General features: G+C 42.4%; 1 protein-coding gene across 1 annotated transcript in view; it reads right to left on the reverse strand.

Moving 5' to 3' along the window:
- The window catches only part of INTS9 (integrator complex subunit 9), an 85,384-nt gene that overhangs the window by 22,470 nt on the left and 39,564 nt on the right, over positions 1 to 23,350 (reverse strand). Inside the window, exons 10-12 of the mRNA XM_064146659.1 lie at positions 18,043 to 18,223; positions 14,683 to 14,743; positions 3,200 to 3,371 (exon numbers count right to left, since the gene is read on the reverse strand). Coding sequence (XP_064002729.1) covers positions 3,200 to 3,371; positions 14,683 to 14,743; positions 18,043 to 18,223 — 414 coding nt within the window. The remainder of the gene's footprint in view (positions 1 to 3,199; positions 3,372 to 14,682; positions 14,744 to 18,042; positions 18,224 to 23,350) is intronic.

The raw sequence follows: 23,350 nt of genomic DNA on the forward strand, positions 1-23,350 counted from the left end.
CAGTGGCATTCAATATTTTTAATCAATAATCTATACACTACCCCTTCAGTGTAACATTTTCAGGTGACACAAGCAAGCAGAGCAGTGCTGCAGCTCACTCACAGACGGTATCCTGTCTATTGGTTGCTGCTGCTGTTCTAGTCTATGTTCTCTTGTTTATTACACAACAGATTGGAAAGGTGGAGACCTCCTAGCTCCTGTGGACTGGAGAAGCAGTGTCATCATTAACAATATTGCATAGTTTAAAGGTCCTCATTACTAGAAACTAGGAGTCTTTCCCAGGAAAAGCTACAACACCAGCTGCTACTGCAGGACCAAATCCAATAGGCCAAATTTATTTCACAACTCGAGGTGATTTTATCTTAAACTCAGAGAAGCTAAATAATTATGCAATAAAAATCCCAGACATCAATGGAAGTACTTCAGATTGTCACTGGATTTACTAAGAACTGAGTAATTTAATCTGCTGGGAATTTCTGTAGACAAAGATGTCTTTGTTCCAGCTGAAACACTTGTAAGCAAGTAGGAACATCCTGTTGAGAGGATAACCCTACAAAGTCCAAAAGCCATGGATAGACACATTTAGGAAACAAACCACCACAAGCACCTGGAATCTCTGGGCACTCCAAAATCATCGCAACCCAAGACCTCAACTGGAGTTTCATATGAAGAATAAACTGGGAATGAATTTCAAAGGTCATGACCCAATGTACCCACAGGTTGTTAATGACTGCCATTCAGATGCCTTAACAACCTGCCAGGGCTATGCTCAGAAAAAGTCTGCTCTATTTTCTCATTTCACAGAAGGATCCCATTTTAATACTGAAAGGTCAATTACTTCGCCCTACAAGAAGACACAGAATAAGAGTTCTTTCCACTAAAGGCCAATTTCTGACCCCCTTGCTGATGGTGAGTAGCACGTTCAGAACATGATTAATGCCACTGACTTCCTAGGGATCCATGAAATAAACAACCCAGCAAAGCATGTACATGCTCCGGTTTTAATTGAAGTCCCAACTGGAGCTGAATTCACTGTTTCCAAGACAATCCATATCTATAATGTAATTTTACTGAGGCTGCAATTCTACCTCAAAGGTCAGGAGTGATGGGTACTGTAACAGCTATGACGTTAGTGCTGTGGTACTATGCATCACCTCTCAGCATAAGCACAGCCTAGATTCAAGTTTCTTATCTCAACAGGAAGCCACTTGTGTCTATCTTCCCTCCACTTGCATGAGGGCTAATTAAACTATTCTTTAAATCCTTCCAGTATCATGATTTTTTGGTGCTAATATTGTGAAAGAGTCAAAGGGATTTGCTCATCAAGTCCACAGTTAAAAAACAAATAGAAATAATCCTTTCCTAGTCCTCTTTCTTTAGGTTGAGTGCTTTCAAGCAGTCTCATTCACCAAAAAGGAGGAAAATTAGCTTAACATCGAGACTGCATCACACTCCTTCTAATTAGAATCATAGAATCAAGCAGGTTGGAAGAGACGTCCAAGATCATCCACTCCAACCTAGCACCCAGCCTTATCTAATCAACTAGACCATGGCACTAAGTGCCCCACTCAGTCTTTTCTAGAACACCTCCAGGGACAGCGACTCCACCACCTCCCTGGGCAGTCTGTTCCAATGCCAATCACTCTCTCTGTCCAAAGAACTTCCTCCTAACATCCAGCCTAGACCTCCCCTGGCACAACTTGAGGCTCTGTCTTCTTCTGCTATTGCTGGTTGCCTGAGAGACCGACCCCCATCTGGCTACAGCCTCCCTTCGGGTAGTTGTAGACAGCAAATGAAGTCATTCCTGGTGACTTATGTTCTGTATAACACAACTCCTAAGCATAGCAGAGCTCATTCTATGTAATACCAGTAGAAAAGACCTAAAGGGTGATTTCTCTTCTCACATCTGAAGAGTGCCCACTGAAGGGTTCTGTTGGATGAGACATCAGGTATAAAGAGTAGGGAAAGCCTCCAAGATTTTTAACAAATCACACTCTGAAAGATAACCACTTCACTAGATTGTACAAAAGCTTTGTGGTGAAGATCAGAAGCTCAGGGCATGTTGTGTGCGGGAAGGAACCTCTGGAGATTATCTAGTTCAACCCTTCTGCTAAAGTAGGTTCATCTAAAGCAGGTTGCACAGGGATAAGTCCAGGCAGGTTTTGAAAGTCTCTGGAGAAGAAGACTTCACAACCTTTCTGCTGGAGAGAAAATGCAGCTGCAGGATTTCAGAACACAGCACATCCTTGGGTGGAAAGAACTTGATTCCTTAAATCCATTAAAAGTAGGGTCAATACTAAAAGCAGACTGATGGAAGTGGAGGAATTTAAAAGACCCTTTGTAACCCTCTTATTCTGAATCATTGAGAAAAGAGACAGCTTTTCCTTCCAACCCAGACTATTCTATCTTAGCAACACTCAGTAATATCTAAAGGGTGGGTGTTAGGAGGATGGGGACAGACTCTTGTCAGTGGTGTTCAGTGATAGAACAAGGAGTAATGGGCAGAAACTAGAACACAGGAAGTGTCACATAAACATAAGGAAAATCTTCTTTCCTCTGAGGTGCTTGAGCACTGGAACAGGGAGGTAGTGGAGTCTTCTTCTCTGGAGCTTTTCAAAACCAACCTGAATGTAATCCAGTATAACATGGAAGTTTATTTATCTGGGTGACCTCTGGTTTAACAGAAGGGTTGGACTAGATGACCTCCAGAGATCCCTTTCAAGGCCAATCGGTTTTTTGATCCTATGACAGCAACATCCTTAGAAACAGACTGGTTGCCTGAGGTTATGATGAAAGCACAGGAGAAGGGACAAGTAAAGGTTTGTGATTCCAACAGAACACAGAGAAGAAGCGTTTCTCCTGACCATTATCAGTTAGGTCCTGCCTGGGTTTAACTTGCAGCCAGCTGCTTTTAATCCAAAAAACAATCTCCAGTAGGCATTTTATTGATGTGCATAACAAAGATTTTGCTTTGAAATGGCAAGAATGAACTCTGCATTGACAAAGGTTGACTCTGCAGGGCAAAAAAGAATGAAATGTCACAATTATTACTTTGGTTCTTCCAGTCAGTCTTGGGGTCTTAATTTAGATGAGCTTCTACTGAAGTCAGAAATTTCTGCCCTGAAACAAATTAGTGAAGCCCTTAGGACGTGGCCACAATCCATGGTTGATTTGATAATTTTATCTGCATTTTTCTTACCTGTGAAGATAACAGTGTTCAAGCTAGATTTTCCCCATAATTCCATGAAATGAACCACATCTCCAAATCTAAGAGAGGGATGGCCAGTGAACACAACACACGGCTGCTTGAAGTCATTGCTGAATTCTCCATGGATGCTGGGATAATGTTTCAATTTGTTTGTCTGAATGAGCTGAAACACAAAACCAAAAATCCAGACATTACAAACTTTTCATACCTCTGTGCTTCAGTGTATTTATTTGCATGAGATTATAAATATTCTCCAGCTTAGTTCTATTTTATCACAGAGTCCCTTCCTGCATCTCCCCATTTTTCAACAGATTTAGTCATGACTGTCCTAATTGCTGTGAAAATGAAGCCAGAGTATAGGGTCAGGTGCCTCCAAGTTCTTGCTCTCATTTCTTTGGTACCAGCAGTGTGGTAATTGAGTGGAAACTCTACAAGCACTCCCAACTTAAGAGTTTCTTGGAGTGAACAGAGTGCTCAGCTGTCAAATTAAAAATATGCTACTTTTTCCTACTTGCCATGTCTACAAAGAGCTCTGGGCTCTGATGTTTAACCTGCTTTCCTTTCATCACACAGCATTACCAGACAATTTTGCCTTCAGCAGTATGTTGTTATGAGTTTCATTGGTATAATGAGTTCACCCAAGGTCAAGTTTTCTGGAACAAAACACAGGAGAGAGCATCCTGACTTTTCCTTCCTAACTGTCACTAAACCCAGCAATAACAATGAACTATGAGCAGTAACTTTTTGCCACTCTAGCTGGCAACCAAAATGGCATCAACTATGCACGTGGAACAAATTTTCTTACTAAATGGGGAAGTTTATTTATCAAGGCTCTTTTTGAAGAAGAATTTTGCTTTATTTCTCCTGCCACTGCCTTCTAATCTGCAAAGCAAGATTCAATTTAAAAAGCAATTTCATAGACTAGTCTGCTAAGTGCTTCCATGCAACAGCACAGGCTCACAGGGTATTAGGGGTTGGAAGGGACCCAAGGAGACCATTGAGTCCGAGTCCCCTGCCAAAGCAGGACCACACAATCTAGCACAGATCACAGAGGGACACATCCAGACAGGCCTTGAAAGTCTCCAGGGAAGGAGACTCCACAACCTCTCTGGGCAGCCTGTGCCAGTGCTCTGTGAAGAAGCTCTCCCTTGTGTTGAGCTGGAACCTCCTGAGCTGCAGTTTACACCCATTGCTCCTTGTCTTATCCCAGAGAGCAGTGAGCAGAGTCTGTCCCCTGAGTCACTCCTGACCAGCCCTCAGATGTTTATCAACATATATAGTGAGTATTTTCAGGCAGGTATATGCTTCCATCCCCAGCCTGAAAAGAACTGTAAATACAGCAACTTCACACAATGAAATCACACACTGAACAGCTAAGAACACACAAGGAAACAAAGAATGTGAAAGAGGGGAACCGTATCCCCTTTGGCAGCCAGTTTGCAAAAGAGGCTGGGAGTGTTCACTGAAGATTTCTCTTTACTTCACTGTCTCTTGCCAGGCGCTGCATCTTTGCTCAAAAAATAGAATTCCCAAATGCAGGACTCACATGGGAACTGTTGTGCTGTGGAACCCCAAGCAATATGATTAATTAGCAAACAGCATGAGCATGCTCTTCACTACATGTCACACTACGATGTGTGGCATCATGCTTTTCTGGCAGAAAACCCTGCCATGCAAGATGCTTTTCTTCACTGTAGCATATTTCATCTATTATCATTTGATTTTCAAAAGAACAAAGAAAGAACACTGCAAAGAACAACTCTTCTGGTCTCTCCAAGCTGTAATTCATCTTTCCAGATTCTCTTTTATTTGTAACTCTTTACCATGGCAGATCTAACTCAAGATAATGTGCCTACAAGGAAATGAACAGAAAGCTGAGGATTCTGATGTGTCTTTAAGCCTCTTAGCAACTCATGCACAACAAAGCACTTCAGAATTTAAGGTTATTACACAATTAGGTTCTTAATTGAATTCAGCATCACTGAACAAAAGTATCAACCCTACTCAACTTCTAGCTGTCAGCAACTAAAGATAGGCTTTGGAGCTAGAATAGACAATGTCCAAACTTACCCTCAATACCCTTTCAGTTAGAGAAAGTTGGCTGCACATAAGTGTCAATATTTATATCTTTTTCTTTTGCTTCCTCCAGTCTGGTTGCTTTCAAGTTCCTAACAGCAAATATTTGCTGCTTACCACACATACTGTTTATAACTCCTGTGTAATGGGACCATAGAATGCTTTAAGTTGGAAGGGACCTTCAAAAGCCATCTAGTCCATTCAGCCTGCAGTGAGCAGGGACATAGAATCATAGAATCAAGCAGGTTGGAAGAGACCTTCAAGATCATCCACTCCAACCTAGCATCCAGCCCTGTCCAATCAACCAGACCATGGCACTAAGTGCCTCAGCCAGGCTTTGCTTCAACACCTCCAGGGATGGTGACTCCACCACCTCCCTGGGCAGCCCATTCCAATGCCAATCACTCTCTCTGACAACAACTTCCTCCTAACATCCAGCCTAGACCTTCCCTGACACAACTTGAGACTGTGTCTCTTTCTTCTTTTGCTGCTTGCCTAGAAGAGCCCAACCCCACCTGGCTACAGCCTCCCTTCAGGTAGCTGTAGACAGCAATGAGGTCAGCCCTGAGCCTCCTCTTCTGCAGGCTGCACACCCCCAGCTCCCTCAGCCTCTCCTCACAGGGCTGTGCTCCAGGCTCCTCATCAGCTTTGTTGCCCTTCTCTGGACACCTTCCAGCACCTCAACATCTCTCTTGAATTGAGGAGCCCAGAACTGGACACAGCACTCGAGGTGTGGCCTTACCAGTGCTGAGTACAGGGGAAGAATAACCTCCTTTGTTCTACTGGCCACACTGTTTCTGATCCAAGCCAGGATGCCATTGGCTCTCCTGGTCACTTGGGCACGTTGCTGGCTTATCTTCAGCTTGATCAGGTTGTTCAGAGCCCCATCCAAACTGACCTGGACAGAGCATCTACAAAGCTTTGTGGACAGCCTAGGACACTGTTTCACCACTTCCACTGAAAAAATCCTTCTGTCTTGTATCCAGTCTAAATCTTCCCTTTTTTAATTTAAAAGCATCCCCCCTTGTCCTGTCACAAACTGGGCCTGCTATGAAGTCTGCCTCATCCTTCTTATAGGTTGTTTTAAGTAGTGAAATGCTGCAATAAGGTCCCTTCACAGCCTAGTTGACTGGACTGGGATTGGGATTATTCCTTCTGAGGTCGACCTAAGTGGGATGCTGTAAGTGGACACAGTATGTTATTTACACATGGATCCTTAGATCATAGAGGAAGTAGCTAGGGAGCTACACTTTCTGCAGCTTACTAGTAGTATCAAATTTCCATTTTATCTTCAAGAGGAAAACTTGGGAAAAACATCCTGTAACTGCTCTGGCAGTTAATATGCACTGAATCTTGAAAGCATTTCTGCAATTAAGACTGGTAAAGCTTTCTGATTAACACATCTGGAGTGCAATATTTAGAATCTAAACTTAGCTTCAGTAATAAAAACTGCAGTTTAGCAGACAATGGGCAAAACAAATTTGATCCCATAAAACACTGGCATTTAAATGGGTAGGAAATGGCCCCATGAAACTGTTCTCTGTTTTTTTTCTGAGGGAAGCCAAAATCCTCAAAATTGAGGCTGCAAAAACAGTTTCAATGGAGTAAACTGAAAGTAGGGGACAATTTCTGCTTCAAATATTAAATGAGATATAGAAACATAGAATCATTTAGGTTGGAAAAGACATTCACTATCATTGTGTCTGAGTATTAACCTAGCACTGCCAGGTCACCACTAAACCATGTCCCTATGTTTGCAGAGATCTGAAGAGAGTTAAGTGAGACTTCTCTACAAGCAGCATTTAAGTAGCACTCTTGTTCTTCCAGCATGCTCTTTCACAGGTTCTTTAGGATTATACATATGTTTACACAGCATTACAAATCTCTGCTAAGATGTGAGAGCAGCACTCTCTGTGCAAAAGCATCTTCAACAGCCTCTTTCACTGCTATACCCATACAAATGTTCACTGTTTATGAACATAAAAGCTGTATTCTTGTCAAAGCATTATGGAAGCTTCAAATCCCTTCCTATTACTTTGCAGTGAGACATGAGATCTCTCATCCAGTTTTCAGGACTTTGAGTTTTGTCTGTGTCATTCTTTTTAATTTACTTTATTTTCAGCAACAAAACATCTAGTGTGATACTGGGGTGCACTGATTTGAACTAGGATGCCAGCTCACAGGCTCACAGGATATTAGGGGTTGGAAGGGACCCAAGGAGATCACTGAGTCCAAATCCCCTGCCAAAGCAGGACCACACAATCCAGCACAGATCACAGAGGAACACATCCAGACAGGCCTTGAAAGTCTCCAGGGAAGGAGGCTCCAGAACCTCTCTGGGGAGCCTGTTCCAGTGCTCTGTGACCCTTACAGTAAACAAGTTCCTCTTTGTGTTGAGCTGAAACCTCTTTTGCTGCAAGAAGAGAGGGAAAAGGGACATGTATTGAATCCTCAGTGCCATGTCCTCCTCAGGTCTGGTGGGTTTTTCTCTCTTCTCTTTTTATCTCAGAAGATCTTTTCTTGTAAGACTACCGAAGCTCCACACCTTAGCTCACAGTCTCTGATTCTCACAGCTGAACAGCTTTCAGGGGTGAAAGACTACAAGAAGAAGTTTAGAAGCATTCTGCTCACTGCTGGATTGGTAAATCTGGTAGATTTTAGTGTTGAGAGGCAGCCTTTTTTAATTATCCAGCCAAAATTACATGGAGCTGAACTTGTAAAGCAGGTCCAACAAAATCTCACAAATCTTAAAAGGACTAAATTTGTAACAATTTGTACAAGTCTCATATACAGATGAGATAGTTTCATAGTCTGATATACAGATGAGACAACAGTCATTTCTGTGTCATGTGCAGAGCTCCAACCTGCACCAAGCCTGCTCCAAAACCAATGTCTGGCATTTAGCCAACCAGTATTTCCAAAACAGGACTGATTTTTGGAAACTAGAGGCAACACAGAGCATCTTTTTGACTGAAAGCTTAGGAGATAGACGGTGGTAAAGCACTGAACTGAGACAGAGGAGACCTGTGTTTTTAAATTCCAAATGGTTATGCTTCCCTTTAAAGCAGTAGACTTGATTTACAGGGTCAGCAACTGCTGCTATAAACAGGATAAATCTCCAGAGCCTTAGTGTACCCTTTACTGAAGTGAGCCAAAATACACCTCTATTTACTCTGTGTGTTTGTGTGTGTGTGTTCCACATCCAGAATTTTGAACAGATGTGGTTCTTATCAGTGAATTAGTGATGCATTTATTGCTGCACCTCCCTCACTCCCTTCATAAGATCAACACTAACAGGAGTCTATTTCTATATAATCCTGTAAGATAAAACACAATGCTACAGAATCAACTGCTTCTAGGCATTTATTGCTTTGAATGTGTTACACAGGAACCAGTATATGGAGGAGGGCATCAAAGATGAAGAAGACAAATGTTGCTATTTAAGACCACAGAATCAATATTGCTCTCACCCTGGCTATTTCTTGAGTCAGAAAAAGAGGCTTTTGGTAGCCATTCCTCTTAGATGCTGCTAACAGAATCCTCAGTAAGAGAACAGCAAATCTAAATTCTTCCTCTGATAGCAAATACTGATCAATATAAATTATCTCTGAAAAATTTCCATGGCAGACATTTAGAGAAGTCTGGACTCACTTCTCTTACAGCCTCAAATTGCCTATGTGAAGATCAAGCAAAAAGGAAAGGGAGTGAAAGCTTCCCATTTTACCTTGCTGTAACAATTCAACTGTTCATTTATAAAGTCTCTACCTCCACAAAGGGGAGGATGCAGAGTGTAGAATCCATGTTTCTCTACTGAAATGGTTAGGGAGATGGCTAATTCTTCAGCTGTAGCTCTGTTAGGAGGGACATTTCCATATGGTCAAGGAACTTGGTGAAATACAATTTGGTTCTGGAATATCAGAATGGCTAATTGAATTACTGATTGAAGCTCTGAAGCATTGCAGCATTGTGGAACTTCAACCTAGGCTTATTTAGACACCTGATCCTACAATACAACTGATGAAGTGCCTTGGAAGTGAAAGCCACCAAATCCCTCAGCCAGCCTACTGTATCCACAAACATTTAGGAGCTCCAATTTTTAACTTTGCAGGAGCTTCTAACATTTAGTCACTTGCAGCTTTTTCTCTCCCATCACAGTAGGTGCTTCTGAAAAACTGAATCACCACTTCTGTTGAAGTGTTGGGAATCCCTTTTCTAATTGCTTCTCCACTCCAGTTCCCCATTTTTCCTCCCAACAAATCACTGGCTGGTATGTAAAGCAGTGCACCTCCTGATCCTAACTCCCTCCCAGCAGAGTCACAGCACCTCTTACCCCAGTGATCACAGAGAAATGCCTTTTAAAAGAAGCTCTTTCAGCTTGTGCACAGCTAAAAGGCTGCAGATAAGAGTTCAAAAGCTTGTGCAAGACTCTGCATATTAACTTTAGTTGGAACTTATGTCCTAATCCATCCCTACAAGCGTGAAGCACTTTAGCCCACATTTCTTACTCATAACAGAGGGAAAGTATATTCCTTCTTCACTGGGAATGGATGTTAAGAAACAAATTGCCACCCTAAAAGACTGTTCAGAGTGATTGTGTGGGAGGAGATATGTTGAACACCTACCACTATGTGAAAGCAGAAGCCAGGAGGAAGGAGTATATTTGGGTTCTCTGCAGAGTTTAACAGTGTGTCTGGTTTTATTCAACACAGCAGAACAAGGCACGAGTTCAAAACAGGTAACATAAATCATAAAAGTGGAAATTTTCCATGCAAAGAGAATAAAAAACTTCAAACAACTTAGTATAGAAGGAAGGAAAAAGCTCTTTGTATTAGGAAAAAGGTCTCCACCATGAGAGTGGTGAGACACTGGAATGGGTTGCCCAGGGAGGTGGTAGAAGCCCCATCCCTGGAGGTTTCTAAGGCCAGGCTGGATGAGGCTCTGGTCAAATTGGTCTAGTGCGAGGTGTCACTGCCTATGGCAGTGAAGCTGGAACTGGATGATCTTGGAGGTCTCTTCCAACCCTAATAATTCTGTGATTCTGTGAATCATAGAATCAAGCAGGTTGGAAGAGACCTCCAAGATCATCCACTCCAACCTAGCACCCAGCCCTATCCAGTCAACTAGACCATGGCACTAAGTGCCTCATCCAGGCTTTCCTGGTGGTGACTCCACCACCTCCCTGGGCAGCCCATTCCAATGCCAATCACTCTCTCTGACAACAACTTCCTAACAACATCCAGCCTAGACCTCCCCTGGCACAACTTGAGACTGTGTGCCCTTGTTCTGTTACTGGTTGTCTGGGAGAAGAGACCAACCCCCACCTGGCTACAACCTCCCTTCAGGTAAGACAGAGTAAAATTCATAACTGTAGAAACGACAGATCACAAGTGATTAAAGGATCACATGCGATTAAGGGAAGCAAACACTCTTCCATATGATGCATCAGGCATCACTAGAACTCACTGCTACAAGAGACAATATCAACAACTTGGGGGATTTTTTTCCTCCTTTGTATTTTAATCTTGATGTTTCTCCAGCTAAGAGGAACACTGACTTTCAGGACCAGGCGGCATGCTGGGCTAGACTTGTTCTGTAGATAATTAGGAGCTTGTTTCCTGACCTGTCCCTGTCTGATGTACCATGTCAGGCTTGTTACTAATGCTTGCTAAGAACTAAGAGGCATGTCTGAGTAATTCCTTATTTTCTTCTACCAACTGAGCAGCTAAGCTCATCTTTTCATGATGGGCAATCTGTGTACAGGTTACACTGCACAAACTTACCACACTTTGACAAAAGCAAAGCAATTCTCCACATACAACCTATTAAATAGAAATAACGATTCAGTGTCTCATCAAAAATGCCCTTAAGTGCAGAGTTCCTGATTGTGAGGCGGTGGACTCACAGATGTAGAAAGAGAGTGTCTACCTAAGACAAAAATGCTCTAACTTAGTAACTGCAAGTCTTGAGTAGAAGCCTTTGCTCCCCCTTAGACTGATGGTATGGTCAAGGACAGGTTGTTCAGGCTAAGACCTTTTTCCTTGGTAGAATTACACCAAAACATCCTAGCATCTAAGCCTACTCAGAATATTCTTTGTGCAGGCATAACAGAATATTTGCCAGGGAATAAACAATACATTTGCTAGAGATTGTGCTGTAGAGATTATATAGATGGCTCACATTACATGAGTTACATATATGGTGTCAGCCGCAAGATTTTTCCCCTCTTCTGTTCACACTGTTTGTCCCAGTTCTGTATTTCACAAAGGAAAAAGAAACCCAGCTCCTCTCCCATGCCTGAGAAATCATACTAAACCATAACCAGCTGTAGGTACCACTGAAGCTGGAACACAGCCCAAGGCAGATGAGATCTACAGGAGTAAAAGGATAAAACAACAGAATTGTTTATGGTTGAAACAGACCTTTAAGATTATCTAGTCCACACTAGCTGGAAATGACAGTCCCTCAGAGGACAGCAATAAAGAATGAAAGCATGTGCTGAGCACTCGGTACCTGACATGGGCATCTCAGCACTGTGTTGGTGAGCATGAGTGTCTTACATGTCAGTCATCTGCATCAATCTCAACATGTTCTGATTGTTTAAAATCAAACTGAACCAAGCCAGCATCTTTTAGAACAAGGAGCAACTCGATCTTGCTTTCTCAAGTCTGTCTAAACTTCAGTGATTTATGATCTCAGCAAAAGCACTAAAGCAAATAGCAGCCTCAGCCTTTCTTTGCCTGGGTATTACTTTGTTTTGGTTTTGCTATCAAGCCAGGCTTTTGAAAGAGTGTTACTATATGCCTAGGGCATCAGGAACTAGCAATGAAGAGAGTTATTCAGTCCATCCTGGGGTGAAGGTAGAGCAGGTTACTCTGCTTCCTTGTGTTTACACAGCAGCTCTAAGTGAGCACCCACACAACTTGCTGTGAAATGTGCAGTACTTCAGATGGCAGCTCAGTGCTCAAATGCCCAAAGGTCACAGCCATTTCATAGTCTGGGAGTCACTGGGATGTGCACACACAGCACATTGTGTCATTTAGCACACTTAAGGCAATCCTTAAGTAAAATTTAACAAGCCTAAAAATAACTTCCTAGAAATTAGATCCTTGGGTCCAGATAAAGCTGCTGGTCCATCTCTTCATAAAATGTCCCCAGATTTATGTGTCATAACCTGTATGACTTGGCCTTCTCAACCAAAGCCTGTACCTGTGCTACACCCTCTGTGTGTTTTGTTGTAAGGCATCTGACCTGTTCTCCACTTCTATGAGTCTTTTGCTAGATAGCTTCCTTGATCTACAAAGCACAGAAGAATGTCTCAACAGTTAAACAACAGTTTGGCAAAATCTCATTATCAAGAAGCCTCTGGGGAATATAACATGTCCTAAAAATTAAGAGGACACAGTTATTACTCTACTAACAAAAAGATCCATCATATAAGATGGGTTAATTAATCCAGTCTTTGACAGCTGCATATTTGGCTTCTCAATTTTAGAAGGGCTTTCACTTAAAAGTGCGAGCTCTGGTGCAGTTGTGAACTAAAACTTCAAAGCAAATGTCTTTGGTAGAATATAGGCTGTCAGTAAAACCAATGACACTGTGGATCAGCAAGGACACTGCAGAAATAAGGGATGCAGGGGAAATCAGTTGTATGGCTACAGGGTCTTGTACTCAGAGATCACACACTGGGACTGAATTATCAGTGTGAGGGAATTTTTTGGTTACAAAAAATATGGTGAATAAGTGTCTTGCCCTGCAGCCTATACTGTTCTTGGTAACAGATTATGCATAATTCACTGCATGTCTTGCTTGAAATGCATTTGAGCATCTGGAAACAGTGAGGGTTTCTGGTCAGATACTTCTTCCAGCAATGCCTTTGAAGTACCTACACATGGGCAATGACAAATTCCAGAACAAGTCTCTGAATGAGATATCTCAGAGGAAAAACAAACCTCAGTATTCAAAAAAGCATTTACTCTCTGGACTCTTAAACCTGCAATGGCCACTCTACACATGTCACCAAGCAGTTCTTGCCACAAGAACCAAAAAAAGCCAGTTTTCTGAGACTGTCTGGTTCACCATCTCATGGGAGAAGTACTTAGCCAAAAGTGGTTTTCAGTCCCATTTCTTCCTTTTCCAGTCTGCCTCTCATTCACTTCAGTGGGAAAGTTACCTGTTTGCAGTGGATAAGGGAAGAGATTTCCTTTCTTCATAGAATAACTTGAGTTGGAAGGGACTTAAAGATCACCTTGCTCCAGTCCCCCTACCACAGGCAGGAACACCTCCTACCAGAACAGGTTGTTCAAGGCCTCACCTAACTGGGCTTTGAACACTTCCAGGCTTGGAGCCTCCACTTCTCTGGGTCATTGTTCCAGTGCCTTCCTAATGTCTAACACAAATTTCGCCTCTTCCAGTTTGCAGCCATTACTCCTTGTCCTATAATCACATACCTTTGCAAAAAGTCTTGCTCCAGCTACCCTGTAGGCTCCCTTTAAATACTGGAAGGCTGCTCTGGAAGGTCTCTCTGGAGCCTTCTCTTCTCTGGGCTGAACGATTCAAACTCTCACAGTCTGTTTTCACAGGACAGGCGCCCCAGCCCCAGGGCACCTTCACAGCCCTGCTCTGGACTTGCTCTAACAGGTCCATGTCCTTCTTGTTTTGGGGGCTCCAGAGACTTTCTTGACTAACTCTGTAAGTAGCTCTGAAGAAATGAGTTAACTTAATGTCTGGCTGGCTGAAACTTCCCTTCAAATTACTATTTTGTCACAGGAAAGATCCCCTCAACATATGCTGCAGGAATAACCCCCTCCCAAAGACAGGCACCTTATTCCTCTTTGTTCCACTAAGATGCTACCTCAAGTAATTTCTTTTAAAATTGCCAATGACAACATACAGTGCTGCAAGCTTTAACTTTCACACATCAAATCTCACTTTCAAGGAACCACTTCTTTTGCAGTAGATAAGATGGTGCCCGTTTCATCTAGGGAGGCAGCAGTTGGGATGACTAAGCTGTCTCTGATAAACTCTTAGTTTTATAGGCTTTCAAATAAACTGCTTGGACAAAAGGAATATTTGTGGTTGCAACCTGATAAGAGCACACATTCAACCATGTGTATGCCAGATAGCCTTCTGTGAGGGGAAGAAGTTGAACAGGCAAGCATATGTAAGCTATATGTTGAAGTAAACAGCGATCTGGAGTCATTCCTCCTCCACAACCCCAAACAAATCACAGAAAGCAAAGGAAAAGAATCCCACTTGTGTGAATAATGACACAGAACTATTAATTAGGTGTAGAGCAGTTTACCAGAAAAAAAACCCAAACAAACAGCCACACAGGACTGTGATCTAAAAACCTACTTACTCTGTGATCTTAGCAAACAGCAAGACTATGATTTACTTACTTCAGCATGAGGAAAAGGAGGTTCTGGAAGATAAACCTTTGTTTGCTTGTTATGACACAACCTTTGAAAAAAAAGGAAAATAAGCTAGGTTAGAGAGGTGGCGAACATCTTGCAGTTATCTGCTGCCATCTACTGTTAAACTTTCTCTGAAGAAAGCAATTTCACAGCTGTGGCATCAGGTGCTCCAATCCATTTGTTTTACTTCCCAGTTTCTCTGTTTAGGGGACCACCACCTGCAGAACACCCAACTCAAGTCACTGTGAGACCACTCACAGAAGGCACAAGAGATCTGGAAGTGATTTTGTACACACTATGTAACAGAACTCCTTTGCTGCTGGAGACATTTCTAACTCAACATCCACAGCATTTCATTGTCCAGACCTTTCACAGCCCAGACTGCAGCAGTTTTTGCAAAGCCAGATCACTTGCCAACAAAAAGATTCTAATTGCCTCATCTCTCAGCAATGGCTTGGTCCTTTTATTTGTTACAGTCTAATTCCCTTGTGCGTTTTATTATTGCAGCTACAATGTTGGTAAGCTGCATCTCACCATGACATAGTGCTCACTGTTACCTTTATTTTACATTAACTGTTTTGGTTTTAAAACACAAACAGTGGGAGCTGTTGGTGAGCTCTAGGTGGTCTCCTGATTCATTTCATCACAGAAGTTAGAAAAACTCCTGGGGTGTATTGAGAAGAGTGTAGCCACTTGGGTCAAAGGAGGTTTTCCTCCCCTTTTTACTCTGCTGTAGACAAGTCACATCTGGAGTATTGTGTCCAGTTCTGGGTTCCCCAGTTCAAGAGAGATAGGGAACTGACTACTGGAGAGTCCTGCAGGAGCTATGAAGGTGTTGAGGGGATTGCATCATCTCTTTGACTGGCTCAAAGAAAGACTGAGAGGTGTGGGGCTGTTTAGCCTGGAGAAGACTTGAAAGGGCATCGTATCAATGATTGTCAATCAGGTGATAAGAAGATGGGGCTAGACACTTCTGTGGTACCCAGTGACAGGACAACAGGCAGTAGGCATGAATTGGAACACAGGAGCCTCTATCTGAACAGGAGGAAAAAATTCTGTCTTCTGAAGGTGCCAGAGCACTAGAACAGGCTGCACAGAGAGGTTGTGGAGTCTCCTTCTCTGGAGAGATTCCAAACCCACCTGGATCCTGGGTAACCTGCTGTTGGTGACCCTGCTTTAACAGGAAGCCGGACCAGGTGATCTCCAGAGATCCCTTCCAACCTCCCCTATTCTGTGACACTGACTCTGTGATTTACCTGACTAAATAGTAAACTGGAAGGCTGAAATCCTGGAAGTTCAGTCCAAATTCTGCCCCCAAACTTGTATTGCACAGTTGTTTAACCTCTTCCTCCATTTCCACATAAGTAAAACACTAAAACACGTTTGGAGATCAGCTAATGCTGGTTTTGACTTTTCAATATAAGCCACTAGAGCAACACAGAATTAAACAAAAGGTGTCTGAACATTTGGGTGTCTGAATTGTGCCAGCTAGACACAGCACATAAAATTACCCAACTGGCACAGGTAACATTTCTGCTCCTTTGATACAGTACTGCTGTAAAAAGAACTATGCAGCCACCACTTTGTCTGCTACTGAAATGAAATTGCCATGTAAATACAAACCAAATAATCATTTAACTGTAAACTGTATGAGCCAACACACCCTGGTGAGTACACAGAAGTCTGGCCAGGACATCAAGGACTGGTTTTCCTACTTTTGCTGAAAGTAACATGGTTAAAAGTCACCAAATTTCAATCCTCTTTACAATCCTCCCAAGGGATCAAGTCACATAAGATTTCCAGGACCTCTTTTTTTGTTCCCTGAATTCCAGACTTAGAAAAACCTGAGAGGAAGAAAGGCAGAAAAAGCTAACTTGCTCTATTTAATAATCTAGAACATGTCTCACATATGCAAGAATTCAGAAACAGTTACAACTGGTGGAGTTCTCCTTTCCATGGCTAAGAATTACAGGGCAGTTGAGGCTGAAAGGGACCTCTTGAGATCATCTAGTTCAAGCATTATCAGCTAGAGCAGGTCATCCAGTACTGGTCCCAATTGGCTTTTGATATCTCCACATCTTCTCTACATAATTTGATTCAGTGTTTGACCATCCTCACAGTGAAGGTGTGTTTCTTTTGTTCAGATGGCATTTCATGCAGTTCAATTTGTGCCTCTTGCTGTCAGTGGACACTGCTGAAAAAAGTCTCTCACTCATTCTCATTTCTTCCATGTCTTCTGCTTTCCAGGCTAAAAGTTTCAGGTTTCTCAGGTTCTTGTAGCCCTGTGCTGGTCTCACTTCAGTAAGCCTATATCCTTGCACTGAAGAGCTCAGGATGAGATACAGCACTCTCCACATAGTCACACCAGTACTGAGCAGGGAAGAATCACCTTCCCTGACCTGCTGGCAGTGCTCTGCCTAATGCAGCTTAGGACACTGTTAGCCTTCTCCTGCCATGAAAACATGTGGCTGGCTCAGCAAAATTAATCCTAAATAATCTATTTTGCTTATACAAGGAGACTATGATATAGTTTGGGGAGGCACTGGATAAGATGTGCAAACAGGCATAGATAAGAAGCACTCAAGTCAGGTACATCAATCATCAGGGCAAGTATCAAAAAGGAGCAACCAATTGTTTTGGTTGGAGGAGACCTTTTAAGATCAAGTTCAACTGCTAATCCAGCACTGCCAGGTCTCCACTAAGCCATGTGTCTCAGCACCGTATTTAGTCTTTTAAGACCTACAGTGATGGTGACTCCACCTCTTCCCTAGGCAGCCTCTTCCAGGGATTTATAAGCCTTTTGGAGAAAATGTTTTTCCTCATGTCCAACCCTGTATCTCCCCTGGCACGACTTGAGGCTATTTCCTCTTGCCCTATCGCTTGCTACTTGGGAGAACACACTGACCCTAACCTAGCTACAACCTTTTTTCCGAGAGTGAGAAGGTCTCCCATCAGCCTCCTTTTCTCCAAACTAAAGAATCCCAGTTGCCTCAGTTGCTCCTCACAAGACTTGTGCTCCAAACCCTTCACCAGCTTTGTTGTCTTTCTTTGTATATGCTCCAGTTCCTTAAAGTCCTTCTTCTAGAGAAAGCCCCAATACTGAGTATTGAAGGTGCAGCCTCATCAATGCTGAGCAGAGAGATACAGATTACCTGATTTCCCATGTTCTACAGGAAATTATGCTTGTCTAATTGCAGAACATCTACTTATACATGCATACCCCCTCTTGTGACTGAAGAAAAGTGTTCACAATTCAAGTATACACTAGAATATGTCAAGTAGAGATAACCTGCATATACCTATTTACCACAGCTGAGGTTGATGAAGCAGCCTTTTAACACCTACCATTCAGCAAATATCTGGGAGAACTCAAGGGAGCTGTTTGCAACAGGTGAGATGAAATAAAAAGGGACATTGGAGAGGCCAGCAGAGTCGATATACTGATAGAGGCACTCCAGCAGATCATATATCACTCCAGAAGGGTAACAGGGAACCAACACATTTCCTCCGTTCCGGACAGTCATAGCTAGGGGAGAGAGAAAGTAAAAATCAATTAACAGGGTTCACACTTAACATTTTTGATAGAATTTACCCAAATCTCACACTTAATAAACAAGGCCTGAAACACCTCTCCTATGAAGAGAAGTTGAGAGAGTTGGGGTTGTTCACTGCGGTGAAGAGAATGCTCCAAGGAGACCTGATAGCAGCCTTCCAATAATTGAAAGGAGCCTACAGGACAGCTGGAGAGGGACTTTTTGTAAAGGCATGTAGTGACATAACAAACGGCAATGGCTTCAAACTGGAAGCAGCTTGATTTAGATGTGACATTAAGGAGAAGTTCTTCCCCATAAAAATGGTGAGACACTGTAACAAGTTGCCCAGAGAAGTCGTGAAGGCTCCAAGCTTGGAAATGGTCAAAGCACAACTGGATGAGGCCTTAAGTGTTAGGTGGCCCTGCCTGTGGCAGAGGAGTTGGAACTAAATGATCTTTAAGGCTCCTTCAAGTCCAAACCATTCAGCTTGGAGAAGAGAAAGCTCTGAGGAGACCTAATAGCAGCCTTCCAATAATTGAAGGACATCTACATCTTCTGACAGCAAAGGTATGTAGTGACATAACAAATGGTAATGGCTTCAAAGCCATTACCAAAAGGCATGGAAGCAGATAGATTTAGATGAGACAATAAGGAGAAGTTCTTCCCCATGAAAATGGCGAGGCACTGTAACAAGTTGCCCAGAGAAGCTGTGGAGGCTCCAAGCTTGGAAATGTTCAAAGCAAAATCAGATGGGGCCTTAGGTAACCTGGTCTAGTGTCAGGTGTGCCTGCCTGTGGCAGAGGAGCTGGAACTAGATGATCTTTAAGCTTCCCTCAAGCCCAAACCACTCAATGATTCTTTGATTCTACATAACGTATAGAAAGAAGCTATTGTGTGAATCAGCAAAACACATTCTGCACACAAACGAGGAGGAACCCTTCTGATCATTAAATATTTTTATTTACTGCCTTCTTCAGGCTCAGTGGAGCAAATGATTATATAGCATTAGCTGAGAGGCACGCAAGAGCCTGAGCACATGAAAACCTTCAGACACGAGAGGGCGATCTTGCACTGGCACAGGAGGTTTCACGAGAGATGCAAACCACCTTGCCATCAAAATCAACCTTCCGCTGTCTACCAGAGGGGAAGGACAACAGTTCATCGATCTGGCTGAAAGCACTACACACGGTAAACTGTTCTGTACTCCGTTTTCAGTGCTCTAGATGAAGGTGTGGTTGCTTCAAACAGCCCTCAAAGATAGAAAAGGGTAGGGGAGTGTTTCTCTAAATACTGATGTCCTTTCAATATAATAAGAACTATTTAAAACCTCTATGAACTGGAGACAGCATTGGACTAGAGAAAAAGAAAACCAGATTTATGCTGCAATTGAGACAGATCCAAATACAACAGCAAAGGCAAACACAGAGTATGCATTTTGTTCTGAGATTTTGGCAGAATGAATCACTAAAGTTCTGCTCCTTATGGGAAAGTGGAAATACTTTGTCCATCTGCCTGAGTGATTGCTGCCTCACTAAGATTTCATCTGTGGTCTGGAGTAAAACCATCTACTGATGTTAATTGCAGTGCAGCAGCAGTAACATTATGCACTGAGGCATTACACAAAAAGCTGTGAAAGAGCCTGAAAACACATATTACATCCTGCCATAATCACTTCCTTGACTTCAATTTATTGACAAGCTTCAGTGGGGTATGGATTTAGCATATTAGGGGTCCTTTTGTCTCCATCCACATGCTCAATGAAGATTTTTCTGGCTGAACGTTTCAAGGTTTAACTCAGTTTAGGGAAATGCACAGTCTCTGTAGTATGATTTTTCACTTTGATGAATATTTTCCTGCATGGAAAAGGCAGGGAGAAGAGCTTTCATCTGGTTAAAGAATTTGTCCAGGCCACGAAAAGTGTGAATTTAATTTCTAAGCCTTAGAGTCTGAATTCACAGCTCTCCTTTCTTCACAGGCATTGGTTCACTGTAGGAAGTTCAAGCCTCTTCTGTTCGAAAGAACCAGAAATTCAAGATTCCTGGGGCCACAGAGAATGTAATGGAGGGTAAGGTCTTGGAGCAGACATCAACTTGAGTTTCTTTTCCCAGGAAAACTAAAGAGCTGGTTACCAACAGTTAATACAAAACCACAGACCAGGCAGGGGAGCACTTTCCCAGTCAGCTACCCAACCCACAAGGCCAAGGACCTAGGGTTGCTGTATCTTTGAATCTCTTAGTGGCACAGTGATGTGATGTACCTTTGAAAGCAGCCTGTGACTACTCTTAGTTCCCAGGACAGCAAAGGACAGGAACTTGGCTATCCCACCTCTGACAAGGCTCTGCATGACAAATGTTTAGCACACACTACTCAGCTCTTTGGTGCATATTTACTTGTATGTGCTGTGGTCACCACAGCTAGGCTCTACTTCTTGACAATGCTCCTAAGTGGTTCCATAAAGAATTACCTCCCAGCTTCTGCGGATCAGGAATGAGAACCTGTGCAAGCATATTGCTTTCCAAGCAAGCAGCAGGTCCAATCTGGCTGTCTGCACCACTACAGCACCTTTCCACAGTTGCCAGTAAGAAAACACATATATTTGAAAGCCATTTAAAGCCCAATTTCTCTCTGTGACTGATGGATGCACTCTCTTGATAAAAGTTGTATAATAATGTTGGCATTTCAAATTTAGTCTCCTTCAGTAGCTCCATAACAAGTTGTTCACTTTACAACTCACAATGAGATACTTGCTATTCCAGCAGCTGCCATCACAAGGTCAAGTTGGCACCTAAAAGGCAAGCTGTGCTTTTTTGTGCTTTATATAAACACAGGCACACACACACACACACAGAGGCATGACCACACTCACACCCCCCCAAATATCACAAACTGTCCCTACAGTCAGTCTGGGAATTTTGCTGATGATGCCCAAGGCAATGTGAAAAATACAATTCCTTTTCTCCAGCTGCAGACTGCTGGTGCTGCAGTGCTGAGCACAGGAAAAAGGACTTTGGGCTAAATTGAGAGGAACTTGGAGAGGTGACAGAGTATGATTCCAGTGCTGCACACACAATGTGGGGAGGAAATCATGCATGTGACTTGGTAATAATGGGAATTGGCCTCTACGACTTGACCTGCTGGGATGAAAACAGAGATTGAGGTGAAATCTTCACCCTTCCATTGCTGTGCTTCACAATACTCACTCACAAATAGGCCCTTACCTCATGATACACATTTTTGGTACATTTCCAGTGTGTGCTTTAGAGACTTTACCTAGTGTACTCTCACTTTCTTCTGAAATCCCCTGAACATTTTGAAAATGGGAAAAACATATTAAAACTATTGCATGTGGCTTGCCTACTCTGTTGCTCTTCCCACTAACAAATTGCATTTTGGACCTTTTTTATGCACTTGACAGGAAATTGATTCACTGGTTTCTTCTCCTGTTGTTGGGGTAAAATGTGTGAACAGCACTGGTGCTTTGTAAGAGATATCCCCAGCATGACATTATTCACATGATTATTTCATTTCTTCAGGTCACTGTGTCTTTTGGCACTCAAACCCCAGATTCTTATAATGGTACCATTTCAAGCATGTACTTTCCCTTGGTCTTTTAATAATTTTCTCATTTATCTGAGTTGATCTCATTCAAAATAGAAGCTGGCTTGAAGATCACCAGCAAAGCCCTCAAAACAGTTTAGAATGTTTCTGTTGAGCCAGAACGACTTGTGCAGACATAAGCCCATCTGTACCTACATATCTAACACGTTTATTTATGTGCATTCATCGTTTGCTTAGCCCAAGTTACATCTCTAAGACTTTGTTTAATTTTAAATGCATTTTAATTAGCAATAGTCTCACTCTTTACCCAGCATACAGCTGTTGCAGTTCAAGATGTGTGACCACCAAGGTTCTTGCTAGAGCAAATTTTATAGTACAGCTGGCAGCAAGGCAATATGTACCATGCCTTGGTCTGTCCAGTACAAAGTCTCACCTCAAATACTGTGTTCTGTGGCCTCAAGTTGTGCCAGAGGAGGTTTAGGTTAGACATTAAGAAAAATGTCTTCCCCTAAAGGGTTGTTAAGCCCTGGAACTGAGCTTCCTTCTTTCTAGGAAAGTGGTGGAGGCATCATCCCTAGAGGGATTTAGAAGTTGTGTAGATATGATGATGAGGAACATTGTTTAGTAATGACCTGGCAGTATTGGGTTAATGGTTGGACTCAACTTTAAAGGTCTCTTCCAGCCAAAACGGTTCTCTGATTCTATGATTTTGTTTCAGCTCAGACTTGATTCCTTGGTGGGTTAAGGCAAGATAATTGGATGTGATCACACTCTGTCCAGAAAGGGCAGAGAAGGGAAGAACATCTGAATCTAGCATAACAAGGTCACCAAAGCTTATCTGTGACAGCTCATAGGGCAGTAAAGTGAACAATGCATAAGAACAATAAAAACACAGACTGTAAGACACACACACAGACACACACGCATCACTTAGGAAAGGAAGTCACAGGTGTTAAGAACTAACACAGCTTCAGCAGAGGTTGACCAAGTTCCAGAAGAAACATCCACTGAACATTGTGAACTAGACAAAAGCTGTATCTGAACTAGGAAATTCCTGAAATAAAAATACTTGAAAGCTATGGGATTATATAAGGAAAGCATTATATAGTCTAGTCCTGTTCTTCTGCTCTTCTCCAGACATCTGCTGGAGCCAGTATGTTGGCAGAGAGGATCTTTGCTATAATTCAAGGCTATAATTCTTATCGAATGTCAAAACACACTCTACTAACAGGTAACAGTACAAGGAATCATCCTGACATTGTATTTTCATAAAATATAAACAAACCCCATAATTTTACCTTTCACATCCCACAGCAGTACCTATTGTTCCTGTTTGAACTGAAACTTGACCTAAACAGGGGTATCTGGTTTTGATGTAGAGACATTAGTTGATGGACGAATCTACCACATCCCTTTTATTATTTGCCTTCCACTGTCTCTGTGAGACAGTACACAGATATTCACTGGCCATGAGTATGCACAACGACTTTAAAATGGGAAAACAAATCCCAAAGTATTATGTGGATACACTCACATAGGATCATAGACTTATTTTGGTTGGA

This window comes from Pogoniulus pusillus, chromosome 7 (genome assembly GCF_015220805.1).
Source record: "Pogoniulus pusillus isolate bPogPus1 chromosome 7, bPogPus1.pri, whole genome shotgun sequence".
Taxonomy (NCBI): Eukaryota; Metazoa; Chordata; class Aves; order Piciformes; family Lybiidae; genus Pogoniulus; species Pogoniulus pusillus.